The sequence below is a fragment of the Anopheles stephensi genome, chromosome 3, assembly GCF_013141755.1.
Source record: "Anopheles stephensi strain Indian chromosome 3, UCI_ANSTEP_V1.0, whole genome shotgun sequence".
NCBI lineage: Eukaryota > Metazoa > Arthropoda > Insecta > Diptera > Culicidae > Anopheles > Anopheles stephensi.
In genome coordinates, this window is record NC_050203.1 from 44,336,458 (window position 1) to 44,352,645 (window position 16,188).

At 43.5% G+C, this 16,188-nt stretch overlaps 6 protein-coding genes across 6 annotated transcripts; 4 read left to right on the forward strand and 2 right to left on the reverse strand.

Moving 5' to 3' along the window:
• Nucleotides 1-45: 45 nt before the first annotated feature.
• On the reverse strand, nucleotides 46-2,999 carry LOC118511016 (methylcrotonoyl-CoA carboxylase subunit alpha, mitochondrial). The gene is made up of 3 exons (XM_036053544.1): nucleotides 2,840-2,999; nucleotides 887-2,669; nucleotides 46-824 (listed from the first exon to the last, which is right to left on the reverse strand). The coding sequence occupies exons 1-3, from the start codon at nucleotides 2,869-2,871 to the stop codon at nucleotides 540-542; spliced, it is 2,100 nt and encodes a 699-aa protein (XP_035909437.1). The 5' UTR covers nucleotides 2,872-2,999; the 3' UTR covers nucleotides 46-539.
• Nucleotides 3,000-3,428: 429 nt separating this feature from the next.
• Nucleotides 3,429-3,873, reverse strand: LOC118511029 (mitochondrial import receptor subunit TOM7 homolog). The gene is made up of 2 exons (XM_036053609.1): nucleotides 3,689-3,873; nucleotides 3,429-3,583 (listed from the first exon to the last, which is right to left on the reverse strand). Exons 1-2 carry the CDS (start codon nucleotides 3,783-3,785, stop codon nucleotides 3,522-3,524), a joined length of 159 nt encoding a protein of 52 aa, XP_035909502.1. The 5' UTR covers nucleotides 3,786-3,873; the 3' UTR covers nucleotides 3,429-3,521.
• Nucleotides 3,874-4,742: 869 nt separating this feature from the next.
• Nucleotides 4,743-6,851, forward strand: LOC118511028. Its single transcript, XM_036053608.1, has 2 exons — nucleotides 4,743-4,877; nucleotides 5,635-6,851. Exons 1-2 carry the CDS (start codon nucleotides 4,827-4,829, stop codon nucleotides 5,767-5,769), a joined length of 186 nt encoding a protein of 61 aa, XP_035909501.1. The 5' UTR covers nucleotides 4,743-4,826; the 3' UTR covers nucleotides 5,770-6,851.
• A 122-nt stretch (nucleotides 6,852-6,973) lies between these two features.
• On the forward strand, nucleotides 6,974-8,582 carry LOC118511023 (ER lumen protein-retaining receptor-like). Its single transcript, XM_036053601.1, has 2 exons — nucleotides 6,974-7,554; nucleotides 7,633-8,582. The coding sequence occupies exons 1-2, from the start codon at nucleotides 7,552-7,554 to the stop codon at nucleotides 8,281-8,283; spliced, it is 654 nt and encodes a 217-aa protein (XP_035909494.1). The 5' UTR covers nucleotides 6,974-7,551; the 3' UTR covers nucleotides 8,284-8,582.
• A 136-nt stretch (nucleotides 8,583-8,718) lies between these two features.
• LOC118511024 (ER lumen protein-retaining receptor) lies at nucleotides 8,719-10,664 on the forward strand. Its single transcript, XM_036053602.1, has one exon. It carries the CDS (start codon nucleotides 9,451-9,453, stop codon nucleotides 10,087-10,089), a length of 639 nt encoding a protein of 212 aa, XP_035909495.1. The 5' UTR covers nucleotides 8,719-9,450; the 3' UTR covers nucleotides 10,090-10,664.
• Nucleotides 10,665-11,549: 885 nt separating this feature from the next.
• On the forward strand, nucleotides 11,550-15,931 carry LOC118511027 (adenylate kinase isoenzyme 6 homolog). The gene is made up of 3 exons (XM_036053607.1): nucleotides 11,550-11,847; nucleotides 11,922-15,225; nucleotides 15,298-15,931. The coding sequence occupies exons 1-2, from the start codon at nucleotides 11,817-11,819 to the stop codon at nucleotides 12,413-12,415; spliced, it is 525 nt and encodes a 174-aa protein (XP_035909500.1). The 5' UTR covers nucleotides 11,550-11,816; the 3' UTR covers nucleotides 12,416-15,225; nucleotides 15,298-15,931.
• Nucleotides 15,932-16,188: the final 257 nt, after the last annotated feature.

Sequence of the window (16,188 nt, forward strand, 5' to 3'; positions counted from 1 at the left end):
ATTCTCACGAAATTATGAATTATTTTAAAACCATATTACCCCAACTATCGTTTGTATACAGTCTACTGTATGTTTTGGCACAACTGTTTTATTGATCATATCATTTGGAATGTGTTACGCTTGTATCCTATACACTTCGTGCATATCGAAAGGCTTCTCAATCCCTTGGAAAGTGTTGAGCTTAAATTTTGATTCATAATCAATTGTCGTACTAACGACAATGCGTCAATAAACGCTGCCTTGCTGTGGAACTTGCCGATTTTTTCTCCTAATTTGAACTTGCCCATTTCAAATACCGTTATTGACTTGGGGCAATATCTTCGATTTGTTGTGGTGTGGTAAAGTTTTTGCTCCTGTGGCGTTAGACGCTATTGGCAGATTGTGCGTAATTCTACGACATCGTTAAAAACGATGTATCTAAAACGGATCATCTACAAAACTGCTTACTCGCTAATAAATGCACTTTGTGTCAGACTGCTCAGAACAGATTAAATGCAGTATCGTTGCAGTAGTTAAATGCAGGCTGTCTTTTCCCATTATCATTCGAACGAAATCAGGATGGCACCTTTGCGTACGTTGCTACCCTCGGCGTTCGGGATCGCCTTCACAACGCCATCCTTGGCAGCTTTCAGAACGTGCTCCATTTTCATGGCAATCAGCACCGCAACCGGTGTGCCCGCTTTCACCGTATCCCCGGGCTTTACCAGCAGCTTATCGAGCACGCCGGGCATTGGGGCAGTCACGCTGGATGCGTCGACACCGCCCATCGAACTTTCGGTAACGAGAAAGCGTGGCTGAACGATTTCTCCGCCAACCATACCATTCTAAACGAGAGGAAGCATATTTGTAGTTTATCTACAATGCAATGAATGTACGGAAAACTTACCTCATCGAATAGCGCGATACTTTCACCTGAAATGACGGCGTTGAAACACGAAACGTGTCCCTCGATGTTGGTTTCCAGCAGAAAACGATTGGCGTGCGGTTTTCGGCGTACCGTTACCTTCTGCCATTCGCCCGCATCGACCCGCACCATGTAGCTGCTGTCAGCGCTAGTCGATACCACCTCTACCGTATGCTCTACATCGCCGATTTTTATTTTAATCGGACGTGCCACACTATAGTTCGGTCGGAAGCCATATTCACCATCGAACGGGGTACAGGTTTTCGCTCCCAAACTGGCGCCCGATTGAACGCGTTCGTTTAGCGTTTGGGCAACAGCCATCTGAATTACCTTCTCCGAAGGTACGACTTTCTTCGGGAAAAGCGTACCCATGTGCTGCTCGATAAATCCCGTATGCACGTCAGCGGCCTGGAAGTGTTCATGGCGAGCAAGATCGATCAGAAAGTTGATGTTGGTCTGCAGGCCAGCTATCTGATAGTTGGTCAACTGTTCGATCAGCAGCTGCAAGCTGCTGGCACGATTTTCGCCCCAGACAACTAGCTTCGCAATCATCGGATCGTAATGGATCGACACCTCGTCCCCCTGACGTACGCCGGTCTCGACACGTGTCGTACTAGACGGTTCTGGGGTCGAAAGATAGTCTAAAGGACCTGCACCTGGCAGAAAGCCTCCAGCCGGATCCTCGGCGTAGATGCGAGCCTCAAAAGCGTGACCGCGCTTGACGATATCTTCCTGCGTTACCGGAAGACGCTCTCCCGCTGCGACCTTTATCTGCCATTCTACCAGATCCGTACCAGTAATCATTTCCGTGATGGGATGCTCAACTTGCAGCCGAGTGTTCATTTCCATGAAGTGAAAGGACAGATCTTCTTTGTCCAGGATGAATTCCACCGTGCCGGCACCGACGTAGTTCACCGCCTTGGCGGCACGAACCGCTGCCTCGCCGAGCTGTTTGCGTAGTTCTTCCGACAAACCCGGGGCGGGTGCTTCTTCGATGATCTTCTGATGTCGTCGTTGCACCGAACAATCACGTTCGTACAGGTACACCGCGTTGCCGTAATGGTCAGCAAATACCTGCACCTCCACGTGTCTTGGCGAACGGACGTAGCGTTCCAGCAGCATTGCCTTATCACCGAAAGCCTTTTCCGATTCTGTCCGAGCGGACTTCAGCATGGGCATAAAGTCAGCTTCGGTTTCAGCAATGCGCATTCCCTTGCCTCCACCGCCACGGACAGCCTTGATCATCAGGGGAAATCCTATCTGTTGTGCTTCTTTCAACAGCCGCTCGTCCGATTGATCTTCGCCATGGTATCCGTTGATGATCGGAACTCCGGCGGCGGACATGATATGCTTGGATGTGCTCTTAATACCCATGTCCCGGATGGCACTTGCCGGTGGACCGATAAACGTGACACCTTCCTGTTGGCACAGTTCCGCGAATTCCACATTTTCCGACAGGAAGCCATACCCGGGATGAATTGCCTGGCAGCCCGCTCTTTTGGCAACCGCTAGTATCTTGTCTCCCCGGAGGTAGGATTGCTGTGATGCGGCTCCACCAATGTTATACGCTTCGTTTGCTTGCTTTACATGTAGCGATTTTTCGTCCGCTTCGGAGAAAACGGCAACCGTCCGAATGCCGAGCCGGTTCGCTGTTCGCATCACACGGCACGCAATTTCGCCACGATTGGCTATCAACAGTTTATTTATCTGGCGGTGTGCCACCTTGGGACCAGCGCTGGAGCAAGCGGAGGCAAATCGTCGGGAACTGGAAACACATAACAGGAAATAGTTAGTTAAACAGCAACCAAAATAGCAACTAGCGAACGAACATTCCGGACGATTACATAACAAATCCGATTATTTCTTTAATTATGGCCAGAACGAACATTTAAAAGGAAGGCAGAATGGTGTGAATTGGCAATTCACAGTACTTACCATGTTGCCGCGGTTTGCAGTTTGTGCAGCATGTTGTTTTCGTCCTTTTTTCAGGATAACTGTTTATTTACCGCAGCGGACCAGCACAACAGGTGGAATTGCACACATGGAATGCGTCAAGATCTAGAGATGCGATGCCAGACCTTTTGGTTTGACAGTTCGCATGAAAGCTCCGATTGGCGATTTTTTGCCTTCAATTGAGTTGAGCTTTCGATCTCTTTCATGCAAATAAATAAATCTCTTTAAAAACAACTATGAAATCGGCTGGGCGGGACGATTCAACAAGACGAATTAAAATTCAAGTTTTGGAGAATGGTTTAATGCATCACGGGCAACACGTCCAATCATTAAATTTGACAAATCTTGAGAATCCAGCAGCAGAACGGTTTCGATGTAACGAGCAAACTCCATCAAAACAATCGGATCAGGATTATCAAGGAAGCATCTCAGTTCAGTTAGCTGTACAGTTCCATAATTCGGATGCTGATGCATTCAGTAATTATCAGACCGCTAATCTCCTACATGCTTCCATCACCGACAACAGATTGTTTGGCAGCACTCTGCATGAAAACACGTGTCTGTACACGACTTCCAGTTACATTTTGCTCAGCACGGACAGTGATTTATTCCCATTTAATAGATACAATCGGGATGTTGCACATTTGTCCAGAGTAGCTGCAGATTACCATAATAAGTTTGCTATCGATAGTGGCGGCATGCCGGGCTCCGATCCTTTGCGGAATCCTGAAACATAAATCATACAATTTAGCAGCAGTCCATGTTATCATTACAGCAACATGAGAGCCACAGGCCCAAACAAGTGTGTTATATAAATTGGCTCGCCCTTACCTAAATACAACAATGTTGGAATAAATCCCCAATGAAAAGAGGTTTTCACGACCTCAAAAACAACGCCAATTCGCTCCTTTACGCCGGGGGACAGCATTTTTGCCTGACGAGATTTCGGTGACTCGAGAACCTCCAGCCTAAGTGCGGTGAAAACAATCAATTGCGTAAATACAATGCGGTACCAAATGTCGTTTACCAAATTACAGCAGAGCAGGCTGAATCAAACCGCACACGTTGACAGTCTTAAAGATATTAAATGTGATAAAAATTGTACAAATGAAAGCCAACTGAAACCTTTGTTTCACGAATTTTTTGCTGTACCATAATCTATTTTAAACCCAATTTTTTAACAAATATTACAAGCTTTTTTTAAAAGGAATGAAATATTTTTTTCCTATATTCACCTTGGGCATTGTCTGCCAGTTGTCAAGACAGGAAAAATTTTTCTGGAAGCTCCTGTTGGTGTCAGTGCGTACTGAATGGTGAAACCTGCTGTTGGAGCAGCACACCGTTCTTCTGATTTTATTTCCGACCCCGTGAAGGTTGCACGAAGTTAGTACATCTTTAATTCGTGATATTTGCTGTGTAAAGTTGGAAAAATTAACTTGCGGTTGAATTGAAGATAGTTACTTTAAAGACAGGCCTATTTTGAAGCAATCGTACATAGTTTGTGAGGAGAGAAATAAGTTTTTCAGTTAATGAGAAGTCGATTCGTGCGAGGTGTTTCGTACGCGTAAAAAAGGAGCATTACATAAATTTCGCATATAGTGCAAATAATTTTGATAATTCGGGAAGCTCGCTCATCACGGAATGCAAATCAGTTCTGTGGATAGTGTTAGCTTCTAGGATCGTTTATTTGTTCAATTCAATCAGACATAACAAAGCAAAGTCAATCGTGTAGGTAGGAGATTTGTATGAGCCAATGCCGCCCCAGACAGACTAGACAACCAGGAAGTTTCGTGTGATATAAAAAGTCTTTACGAGCTAGCTGTTGTGCCAACTATCGAGCAAATGCATGGTAACATTGCGTTTAACATAAAAATTGTGGTTCTGGTTTTAGGAGCTGTTGGCGCATAGGGATTTCCTTCCCTGGAATAAATCTTCGTGACACACCAGCAACAGTGCGGGAAGACAAAGCATGAAAACGACACAGGCCATGCGATATGCCGTCCGTCTGAACTATGGACAGGTAAGCAAGAAAAAACGATTGCTGCCAGGAGGGAATGGTTCGCCGATCCATAAGCTGACTGCGAAATCCACGGGCACTGTTTTTCCCAGTCTACTTTGTTCGCTATTTTCCATTCTTTCAACATTGTAGTGAGAAGAATTAACCGGTTTCTTTGGCTAATTAAGAAGGGTGTAAATGTTCTTGATCATGTGATCATACTTTTTATGTCCACATTGCAAGCAGTTTTCTGATAAGACAGAAATGCTTGTGAACGGTGTTTTATGACTTCTTTCTTTTAATGCAAGAAAAAAAAAAGCCATGTTTCCTAGATAAATTATAAGAAGACGAATTTTCTTTCTGATTCCCTTGCGACCTTAGCGAGATTTATGCAGAACTAAGAGAAAGACATAGTACGGCGTCACGAATAAAGGTCACTTTTGTATACAAACAGTTCAGCCTATCGGATGTGTCGGATCAAAAACAACTATTACGCTTAATGTGAGATGTTTATCAATGACGTCGTTAGCGACCAGCTCTACGTTCACATGGCCTGTCCATGTGCGCCATTCATGTTTCGCACTGGGAATAAAAATAGGCAGGATTTGCAAGAATATTTCACCTTGACATTCACTACCGACTAAATATAGAATCAGTTTGTTGGCTCGTGCGTTGCATTATCGATCGGAGAAAGGGGATTTCGAGTCAAAAAATAATCGGAGTTGCGTGTGAAGAATAATACAACAGTATTTTACAATGTTTATCTTTGTTTCGGTTTCAGGTTAACGAAGTGGCGGCAAAGTCCACGGATCGTGCCACCACCAGGTCAGCGGCCCTACTGGCAGCGCTCGGCATTGGCCTGTCTTCGTTCAGCATGAAACAAATGCTAACCAAACCGACGAAAAGGAAATTGTAAGGACAAGTTTTAAATTTTGCTAACCTTTCCCCTGCTCACAACTCCCGAAACATCTGTGGAGTTCAAATGAAAAAATAAGTTAGCTGTGTACCGCTGCATCGCACGATACGATTCGGGGAGAAGGATACCAACCCTAATGGAATGATGAATATTTCATCCGTTTTGTAGAATATACCGGTTTGTTTTGCTTATTGTTCATGCTTAAGTTCTTCAAATGTACACACCACGTAGCTGATTTAAAATAACAAACATTTTCAACCATTGTCCATCGGTTTGGCAACTTACGGACAACGGTTTCTGTATAGAGCATAGTCTTGTCGATAGCAGACCGCCCGTGAATTGTGCAGCCCGTAGGCAATATATTGAAAATCTATATAGTTAATGTGTGTTGCAAAGTTACACAAAACAAGCAACAAGCGTAGCAAAAGCTCCGAGACCGTTGGCCTTCGACCTTTCCAGTTTAATTTGCGTAACTTTGCTGTTGGGTTATAATTTGCTTCATGTCGTCACCTTGCCTAAGCCTGTTATGTGATGCTAGTATATGATTGTCCCGCAGACTATGTTTCATAATATTGAAACCACAATGGCTAACGATAGATACATTGATTGATCGTGACTACCCGCGAAGTACTAAGAAACCAGTAAAGACTGCAACGCAAAGAGACGGATGAAATTCATAGAGTACATATCGAATAATATGCGATGAATAGCCTATGTGCCGTACCAGTGCGATGGAATTATGGAGTTAAGGATGATTACCTACTAAACAAATTTAGACACTTAGGCAACATAAATGGGGCGGTCCGGTGGCCGATGCGATAACGTTGCCGGACTTCACACGGCAGGACCGGGGTTCAAATCCCACCTGGACCGCCTCCTCGTACGTAGTGCTGACGACGTGTTGCCCGTGTTTGGTAAAGGTTATTCAGTTTGACTGAAAAGGAATGCAACTTTCCCAAAAATAGAAAGCAAGTGAGTGGGCAAACCATTTGGCGCGGTTTGATTTCTTTACGATGGGCCGGATCTGGAGTGTGATAGCTAGAAAGATAAATACACATACAAACTATGTCAAAGCTTCAATACTTTTGCGCGTTGTCCAACTCGAAAAGTTGTACGTATTCTTACTGCAATGATGACCTTGAGCGCTCCATGATGACATCATTTACATTTAGAAGACTACAGGACCCTGCGGACAGACCATTCATTTGATAACTATTAGTGCATACGTTTGTCTCTGTTGTTTGAGGATGCATGCGCAATAGATAAGCTGCACCAAGCATCAAAGGAGGCAATTTTTCATACAAGAGAGATTAAACATCTGGAATCATTTCCTACAGGGGAAGTCTTTTTATTGTTTCATTTTTCCAACTTTATGACGCATGTTTGTACTTTCCCAGCATCAACATGAATGGTACTTGTTGCTTGGCAGGGAAAATCCATCGCTGAGCCGTTCGTTCCAATCTGCCAGTGGAGAGGAATCGCAATACCGGTTTCAACGGCTAAACCAACACCACTGCAAGCATGCATCTTCTGGGCAGATTGCACAAGTGTGTGGGCTGCATCTCATGCACAAGAATGCTGTACTGCTCCACACTTGTACACGGAATAAACACATCCGAACACAGTTCTAGCTGCGCTGCATGTTGTCACTTTGGCAATGAGTTTTCTACCATTGCGTTTGCTTTCATTTTTCATCTCACGTCCGTAGCGTGTATAGCGGAACATCCCATGAAGACGTTTTGAGTTTTAGAGACTGAAAGTGGCGCATAAAAACATAGCATAATGGTGAGCAAACATTTTTGAGCGGTGCATTTCTGTGAACGGTGCGTGCAGTTCGATTGACGTATGTTGTATTTTCCACAGCTTACTGGCTACCGGTTGCTAGCGGACTCATTCCACGCGTTTGCGCTGCTCTACCTGCTGTTCAACATATGGCGCACCAAGTCCTGCTTTGGCGTGTCCGGCAAAACACAGATCCTGTACGTGACTGTGTTCGCCACACGTTATGCCGATCTCGTCACGTTCCCCGAAACCTACAGCGTCTACAATGTGCTGATGAAAACGCTCTTCATCAGCGTGACGCTAATAACCGTGTTGGCGATGCACAGCTTCTATCGGAAAACTTACGACCGGGAAAACGACACCTTCTACAATGAGGTTCTGATTTTGCCCTGCTTCGTGACCGCTCTGTTCGTGAACTATCGCATGGAAGCGTTTGAAATATTGTGGTCGTTTTCCATCTTTCTCGAAGCGGTTGCCATTCTGCCGCAGATGGACTTAATCTGCAAAACGTTCCATGTGGAGCCATGGTTCAAGTGTTATCTGCTGCTGCTCGGTTCGTATCGTGCACTCTACATACTGCATTGGATCGATCGGTACAGTCTTTATGGGTTATACGATCCGCTAGCGTTCATAGCGGGTGGCGTTCAAACGGTGCTATTCGTGTTGCTGGCATTTCGAATTGCCACGCTAAAGCATCGAGAGCGCATCGTAACGGTTAGTACGATCTGTTAGAGCAGCACATATGTCCCAGTTAAGTAATGATACGAAAATATTTCGTACACTTGTGCGGTAGTCTTATAGGCAAAATTACACCAATTTCCATCCACCTCGAAATGTGCTCGGATTTGAGATCGATTTCAAACTTTGGTTCTGTGCTTGGGTTGTATGCAGTGTACGAGAGTGTGAAGATAAGATCTGATCCAATAATTGATATTAAACGTTTCACTGTTACTCACAGATATCTACCGCGCATATCACCCGATTGATTCCAATGTTTGTTGCAAATAATAAAAGTTGAGCATTTAGCTAAATGTGGTTGATTTTCCCGATCTTTTGCGACCAATGCGGGTTGTAGTAAAATATTGTACCGGTTAGTCAGAGAGAGCGAAAGAGAGCATACTCTTGGCGTTCACGTGTTTACGCCTTACACAGACAAAAGTTTTAGATTAAACCGTTAGAATGGATATTTGAAAAAAATATTATAAATTTTAGTGCAAAGTGCACACAATTCAGCATAAATCACAAAAATGGAACCAAAAATCTAAAAAAATTAAATTGAATTCGTCGACCAAAAACCGCCATTTGATTGGCCCAGTGTGCCAACTGTTCCGTGCTCTATATACCTTGGTGCTGCTGGTAGATGTCAAAACTATCAACGCCATTTTAAGAATAAGGAAAAACATCAATAAGAAGAAGTGTTTACACGTCAGTCGGTCGGTGTCCGGTTGCTTCGATATTTTCAGTAAAAAAAACCGTGATAGTAGTGAAAAAAACCACTTTCTGGACATCTTTAGCTCGATCCTTTCGGGTCAGGCTCATCGGCGCAGAGGCGGAAGTGACGGAAGACTGATCACGACAAAGTTACCGGCGACACGGCTACGTGTGCAGAACAACCCCTTCTTGTTTAGCCTGCGTGTATATTTTGTGTCATCCCATCCCATCATCTGCGGCAGGTCGCCTTCTTCTGTGTGTGTGCTGCAGTTGAACCGACCATTCTCGGGAAACTCTTTGCCGTAGAACCGACAACAAATTGCTACGAGAGTGTGGTAGACACAATCCAACTAGTTTAAGGAAACAGACGAGGGAAACCCCTCCCTTCCCGTGCATTTGACCAAAGGCCGGACAAATTTCGTCACACATCCAGAACCCCGCAACACAGGAGTGGAGTAATTTGCGAAAATGAATATTTTCAGATTGGCTGGCGATTTATCGCATCTGCTTGCAATCATTCTACTTCTGATAAAGATATGGAAAACCAGATCATGCGCTGGCATTTCCGGCAAATCGCAAATTCTGTTCGCTATCGTCTATATTAGTCGCTACCTGGATCTGGTAACCACGTTCATCAGCGTATACAACACCTTCATGAAGCTGGTTTTCATCAGCACCTCGGTGGCCACGATCTATCTGATGTACGTCAAGTTTAAAGCGACCTACGACCACAACCACGATTCGTTCCGCATCGAGTTCCTGCTGGTACCGTGCTTCCTGTTGGCTCTGCTGATCAATAACGCCTTCACCCCGCTGGAGATTCTGTGGACGTTCTCCATCTATCTGGAAGCGGTTGCCATACTGCCCCAGCTGTTCTTGGTCAGCAAAACAGGCGAAGCGGAAAGCATCACCAGCCACTACTTGTTCGCCCTGGGCTCATACCGCGCGCTGTACTTGCTGAACTGGATCTACCGATATTACGCCGAGGGCCACTACGATCTGATTGCCATCTTTGCCGGCGCGATCCAGACGATCCTGTACTGTGACTTCTTCTATCTCTACATAACGAAGGTCCTTAAAGGCAAAAAGCTACAACTTCCGGCGTAAGTGGCTTCGGGTGAACAGTAGCAGCGAGGCAATCGATGTTAAACAATCGAACGGATTAATTGAAGAGCAATTCCTCCTGGCCTGGGTTGAAGCCGCAGCAACGACATCAAACAATACATTTACAATTGAACTTGCATCTTGGCCGTGATTGTGTTGCGACCGAACATTAACACAACAACAAAAAACGGGAAGAGAGAAAGGGCAGAACAAGTGCGCGCCAGTGAATTTAGTTGTGGTTAGGAAAAAGATAAGAGCCACACCAACCAATGCAGACACAACAAAGCAGTACAATGTGAGGTCTTCGGAGGAGGGACACTGCGGACAGCTGCGCGACTTTAATTTTATTTCTACATCCCCTGCTAACCATTCTTACTATTCCGTTATGTGGCGAGCTAAACTCTTCCTGCTACTTGTGTATTTGTGTATTTCTAGGCTTAGATGAGGAAATGTTAAGATGGAATAATGCTAAAGATTGCATACGATATGTAGGAAGAAAGTAAAACCTTAACATACTATTAGCACAGTTTAGCATGCAAGAGATACATTCAATAAATAATGGAAAACTGAACACATCATCGTGGCTAGAGCAAATTTTTGGTTGAAAATTTGAATAGTGAAAATGTATGGATGATGGTGTATGATCGAACAGAGGTTTAATCGTTTTCTGATTGAAATGGCTAACATTACACGCTTGATTGTTTGAAATTGGATTTCAACCTTAACTTTGGAAAGAAGGAAGTGTCATTTGACTATTTCGTACCATTATCAATATCACCGCATAATGATAAGGAAACTAGTCGTTGCAGGCATCATGAGCACTGTGCAACTAAATAAATGCAACTATTAACATTTTTAAGGTTCAACATGCACCAAGAATCGAATCAATAAACGGCAATCATTGTGAACCAGGCGAGAAAGATTGCCGCACATGCCGGGTTGTTACAAGCGTGGTTTGTTTGAACAGATGTTAAATGCATTAATTATCAGTGGTGAATGCGAACCGTCATAGCCAATACAAGAGTGAGTGGTATGGAACATGAAGATTAGAAAAGGGAAGAAACGGAAGCTTGAACCCGTTTAAATAATGCTGCTCCGTTGCACTGTACGGAATCCCAGAATGAGATGAGATGAGGACTCACTCATTTATTTCCTTTAAATAACGATTTTAATTAGCGCTTAGGATACTTGCGTTGTTTTTATTAGTTGCTTGCAGTATGGATCAACGAAAACAATCTACTGATTTAGTTCCAAGTTAGCTTCGTGTTGGGATTGGTAGAATCAGGATGTTTCCAACCTCGCTACCAGTGGCATTTTGTACATTTATTAACGCTACATAAAGTGCGAAATCAAAAATCACGCGGTGTAACAAAAGAAAGGCTATATTATAACGAAATTTATAACTTTCAAATTTTCAACTGGAAACCCCTGCAATGTTGCGGATGTCAAAGAATGACAGCTCAAGCACGCGGAGAACCGATGTCAACAGTTCGGACGGAGCCGTTGCGATTCATTGAGCAGCTGTTGTTCTTGATCGAGGATCAAAAATTCCTATAGCATTAAGGAAAAAAAGCATCGTATTAGGATATTTTTAACCACAAATAACCGAATTTTGGCCTACCAGATCGCTGTGACCGAAAGGAGGAACGGTTTGGCAAGCGTGCAATGTACTGTTGCTGGTTGGTGCCGCGCGAAACATAGCTAAACGGAGCATCAACACGGAAGCTTGAATGATGGTTCTGCCCAACATATTGGTAACAGGTATGGTTTGTTTCGCCTATCTCTGCAACCCCAAAGTACCAAAGCAATGATTCGTTTCGTTTCTAATTGGGCAGGTACACCTGGAACAGGAAAATCGGAACTGTGTCAGCAGCTGGCCGAAAAGCTGGCCTTCCAGTGGCAAAATGTGAGCGAAATAGTGAGTGTTAACAAGTTTGTTGAGGAGTACGATGAGGAGTTCGAATGTCCGGTGTTGGACGAGGACAAGCTACTGGACTATCTAGAGCCGCTGATGAAGCAGGGCGGTAATGTGGTCGAATACCACAGCTCCGATTTTTTCCCGGAGCGCTGGTTCGCGGCCGTTTTTGTTGTGCGTTGTTCCACCTCGCTGCTGTACGATCGGTTGCAGGCGCGTGAGTACAACGAGCGCAAGATAAAGTCAAACATGGAATGCGAAATATTCCAGATTCCGTTGGACGAAGCTAAAGACGCCTATCGGAAAGATATTATTTTCGAGCTACAGAGCGACACAAAGCAGGATCTAGACGCTAATGTGGAGCGCGTGCGCGACTGGCTAGAACAGTGGAAGGCGATGCACAATAAAGCGTAATTTATGGTCATATGGTTTTTTCCGGGTATAAAACTTTTGCTCCCGAAACAATTTACCAGCTAAGGCGGAGCGTTTCATGCGCGTACGCATTGTCGATTCAGTTTTGGCTACATTATTCGGGCCAAGAACAGCAACATGCAACCCGTGCAAGAAGAAGAATTGGTAGTCTCCCCATGGAAGGGTTGGGAAAGTCAGGCTAGGCTTTATATTGCGCGCCGCGTACTTAAAATAGATTTTGCTCATGGCACAATAGAGAGCAGAAAAGCCGGTTCCTTCTCCAGTTGTCGCTCGGTGCAAACGGATATTAGAAAAGAAAGTATTTATGGCTTACGACGATTAATAATCATTTTATATCTTGTTTAGCATTTTGATCTGCTATCGCATAATACAGAGGATTTTCCTTCTTTGGAACTACTATCTCTAGCAGTGGACAAGTGAACTTTCAGCCTACAAGGGCACCATATCAGATTCCATTGTGAACGGATATTCAGTGCACTCCAGTGCTTTGGCCTGAAATGTGTATTTTTGGTAGATTGTATACTATTTCAACTCTTGCGTTTGGTGATAATATATTTCCATCCAGTTCTAATCATCTCTGTCCCTTATAGTCAGACAACATTTAAATGTAAGGTGTTTTAACTATTTATAGTCGAATATTATCAACGGCGTTAAGCAGCTAGGAAATGGCAGGTATGTTCAGGGCGGATGACTGTAAGCTACAGAGATAATTGAAAGCCTGGACAGTGCTAATCAATAGGACGGTTAAAACGATGTCGTATTTTCTTTTGCGACTCGCTTGGACATTTTTATACTGATCAGCCTGAGCCTGAGGTCGTTCATGTTTGCTCAAGAAGCCTAACTAAGAGCAAGAAAAACGAGTCCAAGGCAAATGTGTCTCCCAAATCGGTACTGAAGTTCTGAAGGATAATTTATGCCTCACGGAGCCAAATAATTATATTAATTTCTTTTGCCCAAACTTGTGTTTAATAAGTTCTGTTAAGAGATCATTGGAGGACATGGACTGGCTGTGGAGAAACATCATATACGCTCAATGTCACTCAGCAACCGTCAATTGAAGCTATTCGAGATCGCATTGTCGGAAGAAGCAATACAAGGGCAATATAAAAGTACTGGAACGACCAGCTGGCAAAGGACTGGCTTCAAATATTAACCGGTCGCGACGAAGAGTTCAGTAAATGGTAAATAAAGTAGGAGATGACAAAAACGGTAGATCAAAACCCATCAGGCGTCTTCCAGGTCTTCTGCGTATGGGGAAGTAGATTTTAGCTGCTGGGATGCAAATTTAAGCGTCATGTCACAAAATGCAATTCCTCGACGTATGCTCCTCGATGTATTTTATGTGCATGTATTTTTCTATAATCCGATCATTTGATCTTATGTTACATTTTTCCGCCTGAATAATTATATTATTCTTTTTTCTATGCCTCAACCAACAGCAGTAGACCATTCTTATTATCGATCACCGTCATCATCATCATCATCATGATTATCGTCATCAGTATTGCAAGACGCGAATAATCTCTTACACGACATTCATATTCATATTCGTTTATTAGTTATCTAACAATAATTGCCTGCATAACATGAACCAGATACGTTACAATAAATAATCATCAAAACCGTTGCCTTAAAAGAGTTTTTAAATTGTTAATTGACATGTTAAAATCTATTAAATTATCAAAATCATTGTATGTCTCCATCATCATTTGTGTTATTGGGTCGTTAGCGCTATGGTTTGTAGAAGAAAAATCCGGTCGTAATAGTTGTCGTGGTCATAATTGTCTACCTGGAGCAAGGAAGTTAATTTTATAATAAGCAAGGAAGAGCAGAATAAACGGGGCGTCAATATTTCCGCTAATAGTCTTGTTAAGAAATATGCACTGTGCCGTCATTCTTCTATGTTCTAATGATTCGAGTCCAAATAGTAAGCACCTTGTTCGGTAGTCTGGACAGGCGAGGACGAGACCAAGGTAATCGATAAAATATTTTTTTTGTAAATTTGCGCTGAATGGCTTCTAATCTGACTATTTTATCTTGTTGGCGCGGGGACCAAACTATACCAGCAAATTCGATGATGGGACGAACTAGGGAACAAAACAACGATTTTAAACAGAACGGATCTTTAAACTATTTACAAACACGAATGACGAAACCTGATACAAGTAGGGCTTTGGAAATCGTCAGGTCAGGTTGGTTCCTAGTAAACCATACGCTGAATTTGTTTAAACTATTTTGTAATACTTCGCAGTCGGCTAACTTAGTAACAGGTACGTAGATTTTTAGGTCATCGGCGTATAGCGATTTGTATGCATCAGGCAGAAAAATCGCAATGTCATTAATAAAAATAACGAACAATAGTGGTCCTAGAACGCTTCCTTGCGGTCACAATCGAATAACATAGCTGATGGTATAGCATCGTCTAGCCATGTTTCAGTTAAGATAATGACGTCATGGTCGCAGTCAAAACAATTGGCAAAGAACTCATAGGTTTTAGTGCGTAATCCACGGACGTTCTGATAGTAGAGGCGCAGATGATCCAAAGCGTGAGAGTGTCGTGAGCTATTCAGTTGTTGGTGCGATCCCTGGTTGAAAGGTTCTCTGTGGGCACCGGAGAATTATGCATCGTGTCTCGGAAAAAAACGTGTCGTTCTGTCTACTACGAGGAAGGAACTCACCAAACACGAATCCTTTCGGCCATGTGAGAGGAGATAATGCAGCATCGCGCAAGAAACGTGGAAGGCTGATTTTGAAGGAAACGAAACGGAAAGTGGCAGGATCTCTGTCTCGAGGTAAAATTCGATGAATTACACACTCATGCGTGCCGAGTCGGTTCATAATGAATGCTTTCGTTTCTTCATCAGCAACGTGTGGTGCCAAATGCGTAACAAAAAGCCCCATTTTGGAATCTGCTGGACGATCAAGGCGAGCGCCGAAAAAAGGACAGGTGTCAGGTGCTGTGCCGCAATGAAGCGCTGAGTGAGAACGTGACGGCCGCAAAACAGGATTCTGGTGCGTAGTAGAGGTAGTAGCGCCAATAGTGTGAGTTTCGGTGATCACAGGAAAGTCAGATTATTGCTGGACGGTGTTTGTGTTTGTGAAGTTAGGTTGTTCATCTTGTGAGGACGAGTCGGTCGTGACATGGAGGATCAAAACGAATACGAAGGATATGAATTGTCATCATCATTAGCTGATGTTGAGCCCTACGAGGAACCGGATGGTTGTTCAGACTGCGATGATGCTGATGATGATTGTATTAAACGGGTATTCGTATCAGATGCCCATCCATGGGGTTGCATTTGTTACTGACAGGAAAGCGTAGACATTCTGAATAGGAAAGAATTTAACGATATCGATTTTTGTCCCATAAAATTTTAGTTGTTAGTTACAAATAGTTTTTCAGTTCACAACGTTTGCTATGCGTAAGTGGTAATGCGTAAACGTTACTTTTCTCTTTTTGTCGTTCTTTGTCGAAAATCATTATACTTGCGATAAATACCTTGACGCTCATTTTATAGTTAGGCTTCAGAAACATCCATACGTACAACTATAAATGTAAAAGGTTTACGATGGTCGTTCTCGATACTTTTTATTCGCAACATTCCTTTGCAGTATGGCTCGTGTCATGGTAAAACTATTGTGCATTTCCGTAATCCGGAATGACCCGGAATCCAACAGAAAACTATTGCCGGTGATTAACGGATGTCGTCAACGAGCTGGATGTGGAGGTCTTCAGAGAGGCCGTGTTCGAGAAC

Bases quoted from the DNA above. Each gene is read 5' to 3' on its own strand.
- LOC118511016 (XM_036053544.1), bottom strand. From the start codon at position 2,871: ATGCTGCACAAACTGCAAACCGCGGCAACATG. The intron at 2,670-2,839 runs GTAAGTACTGTG...ATGTGTTTCCAG, and splicing joins CTGCAAACCGCGGCAACATG to TTCCCGACGATTTGCCTCCG. The intron at 825-886 runs GTAAGTTTTCCG...CCTCTCGTTTAG, and splicing joins GTATCGCGCTATTCGATGAG to AATGGTATGGTTGGCGGAGA.
- LOC118511029 (XM_036053609.1), bottom strand. From the start codon at position 3,785: ATGCTGTCCCCCGGCGTAAAGGAGCGAATTGGCGTTGTTTTTGAGGTC. The intron at 3,584-3,688 runs GTAAGGGCGAGC...TTTATGTTTCAG, and splicing joins TCCAACATTGTTGTATTTAG to GATTCCGCAAAGGATCGGAG.
- LOC118511028 (XM_036053608.1), top strand. From the start codon at position 4,827: ATGAAAACGACACAGGCCATGCGATATGCCGTCCGTCTGAACTATGGA. The intron at 4,878-5,634 runs GTAAGCAAGAAA...TTTCGGTTTCAG, and splicing joins TCCGTCTGAACTATGGACAG to GTTAACGAAGTGGCGGCAAA.
- LOC118511024 (XM_036053602.1), top strand. From the start codon at position 9,451: ATGAATATTTTCAGATTGGCTGGCGATTTATCGCATCTGCTTGCAATC.
- LOC118511027 (XM_036053607.1), top strand. From the start codon at position 11,817: ATGATGGTTCTGCCCAACATATTGGTAACAG. The intron at 11,848-11,921 runs GTATGGTTTGTT...CTAATTGGGCAG, and splicing joins GCCCAACATATTGGTAACAG to GTACACCTGGAACAGGAAAA.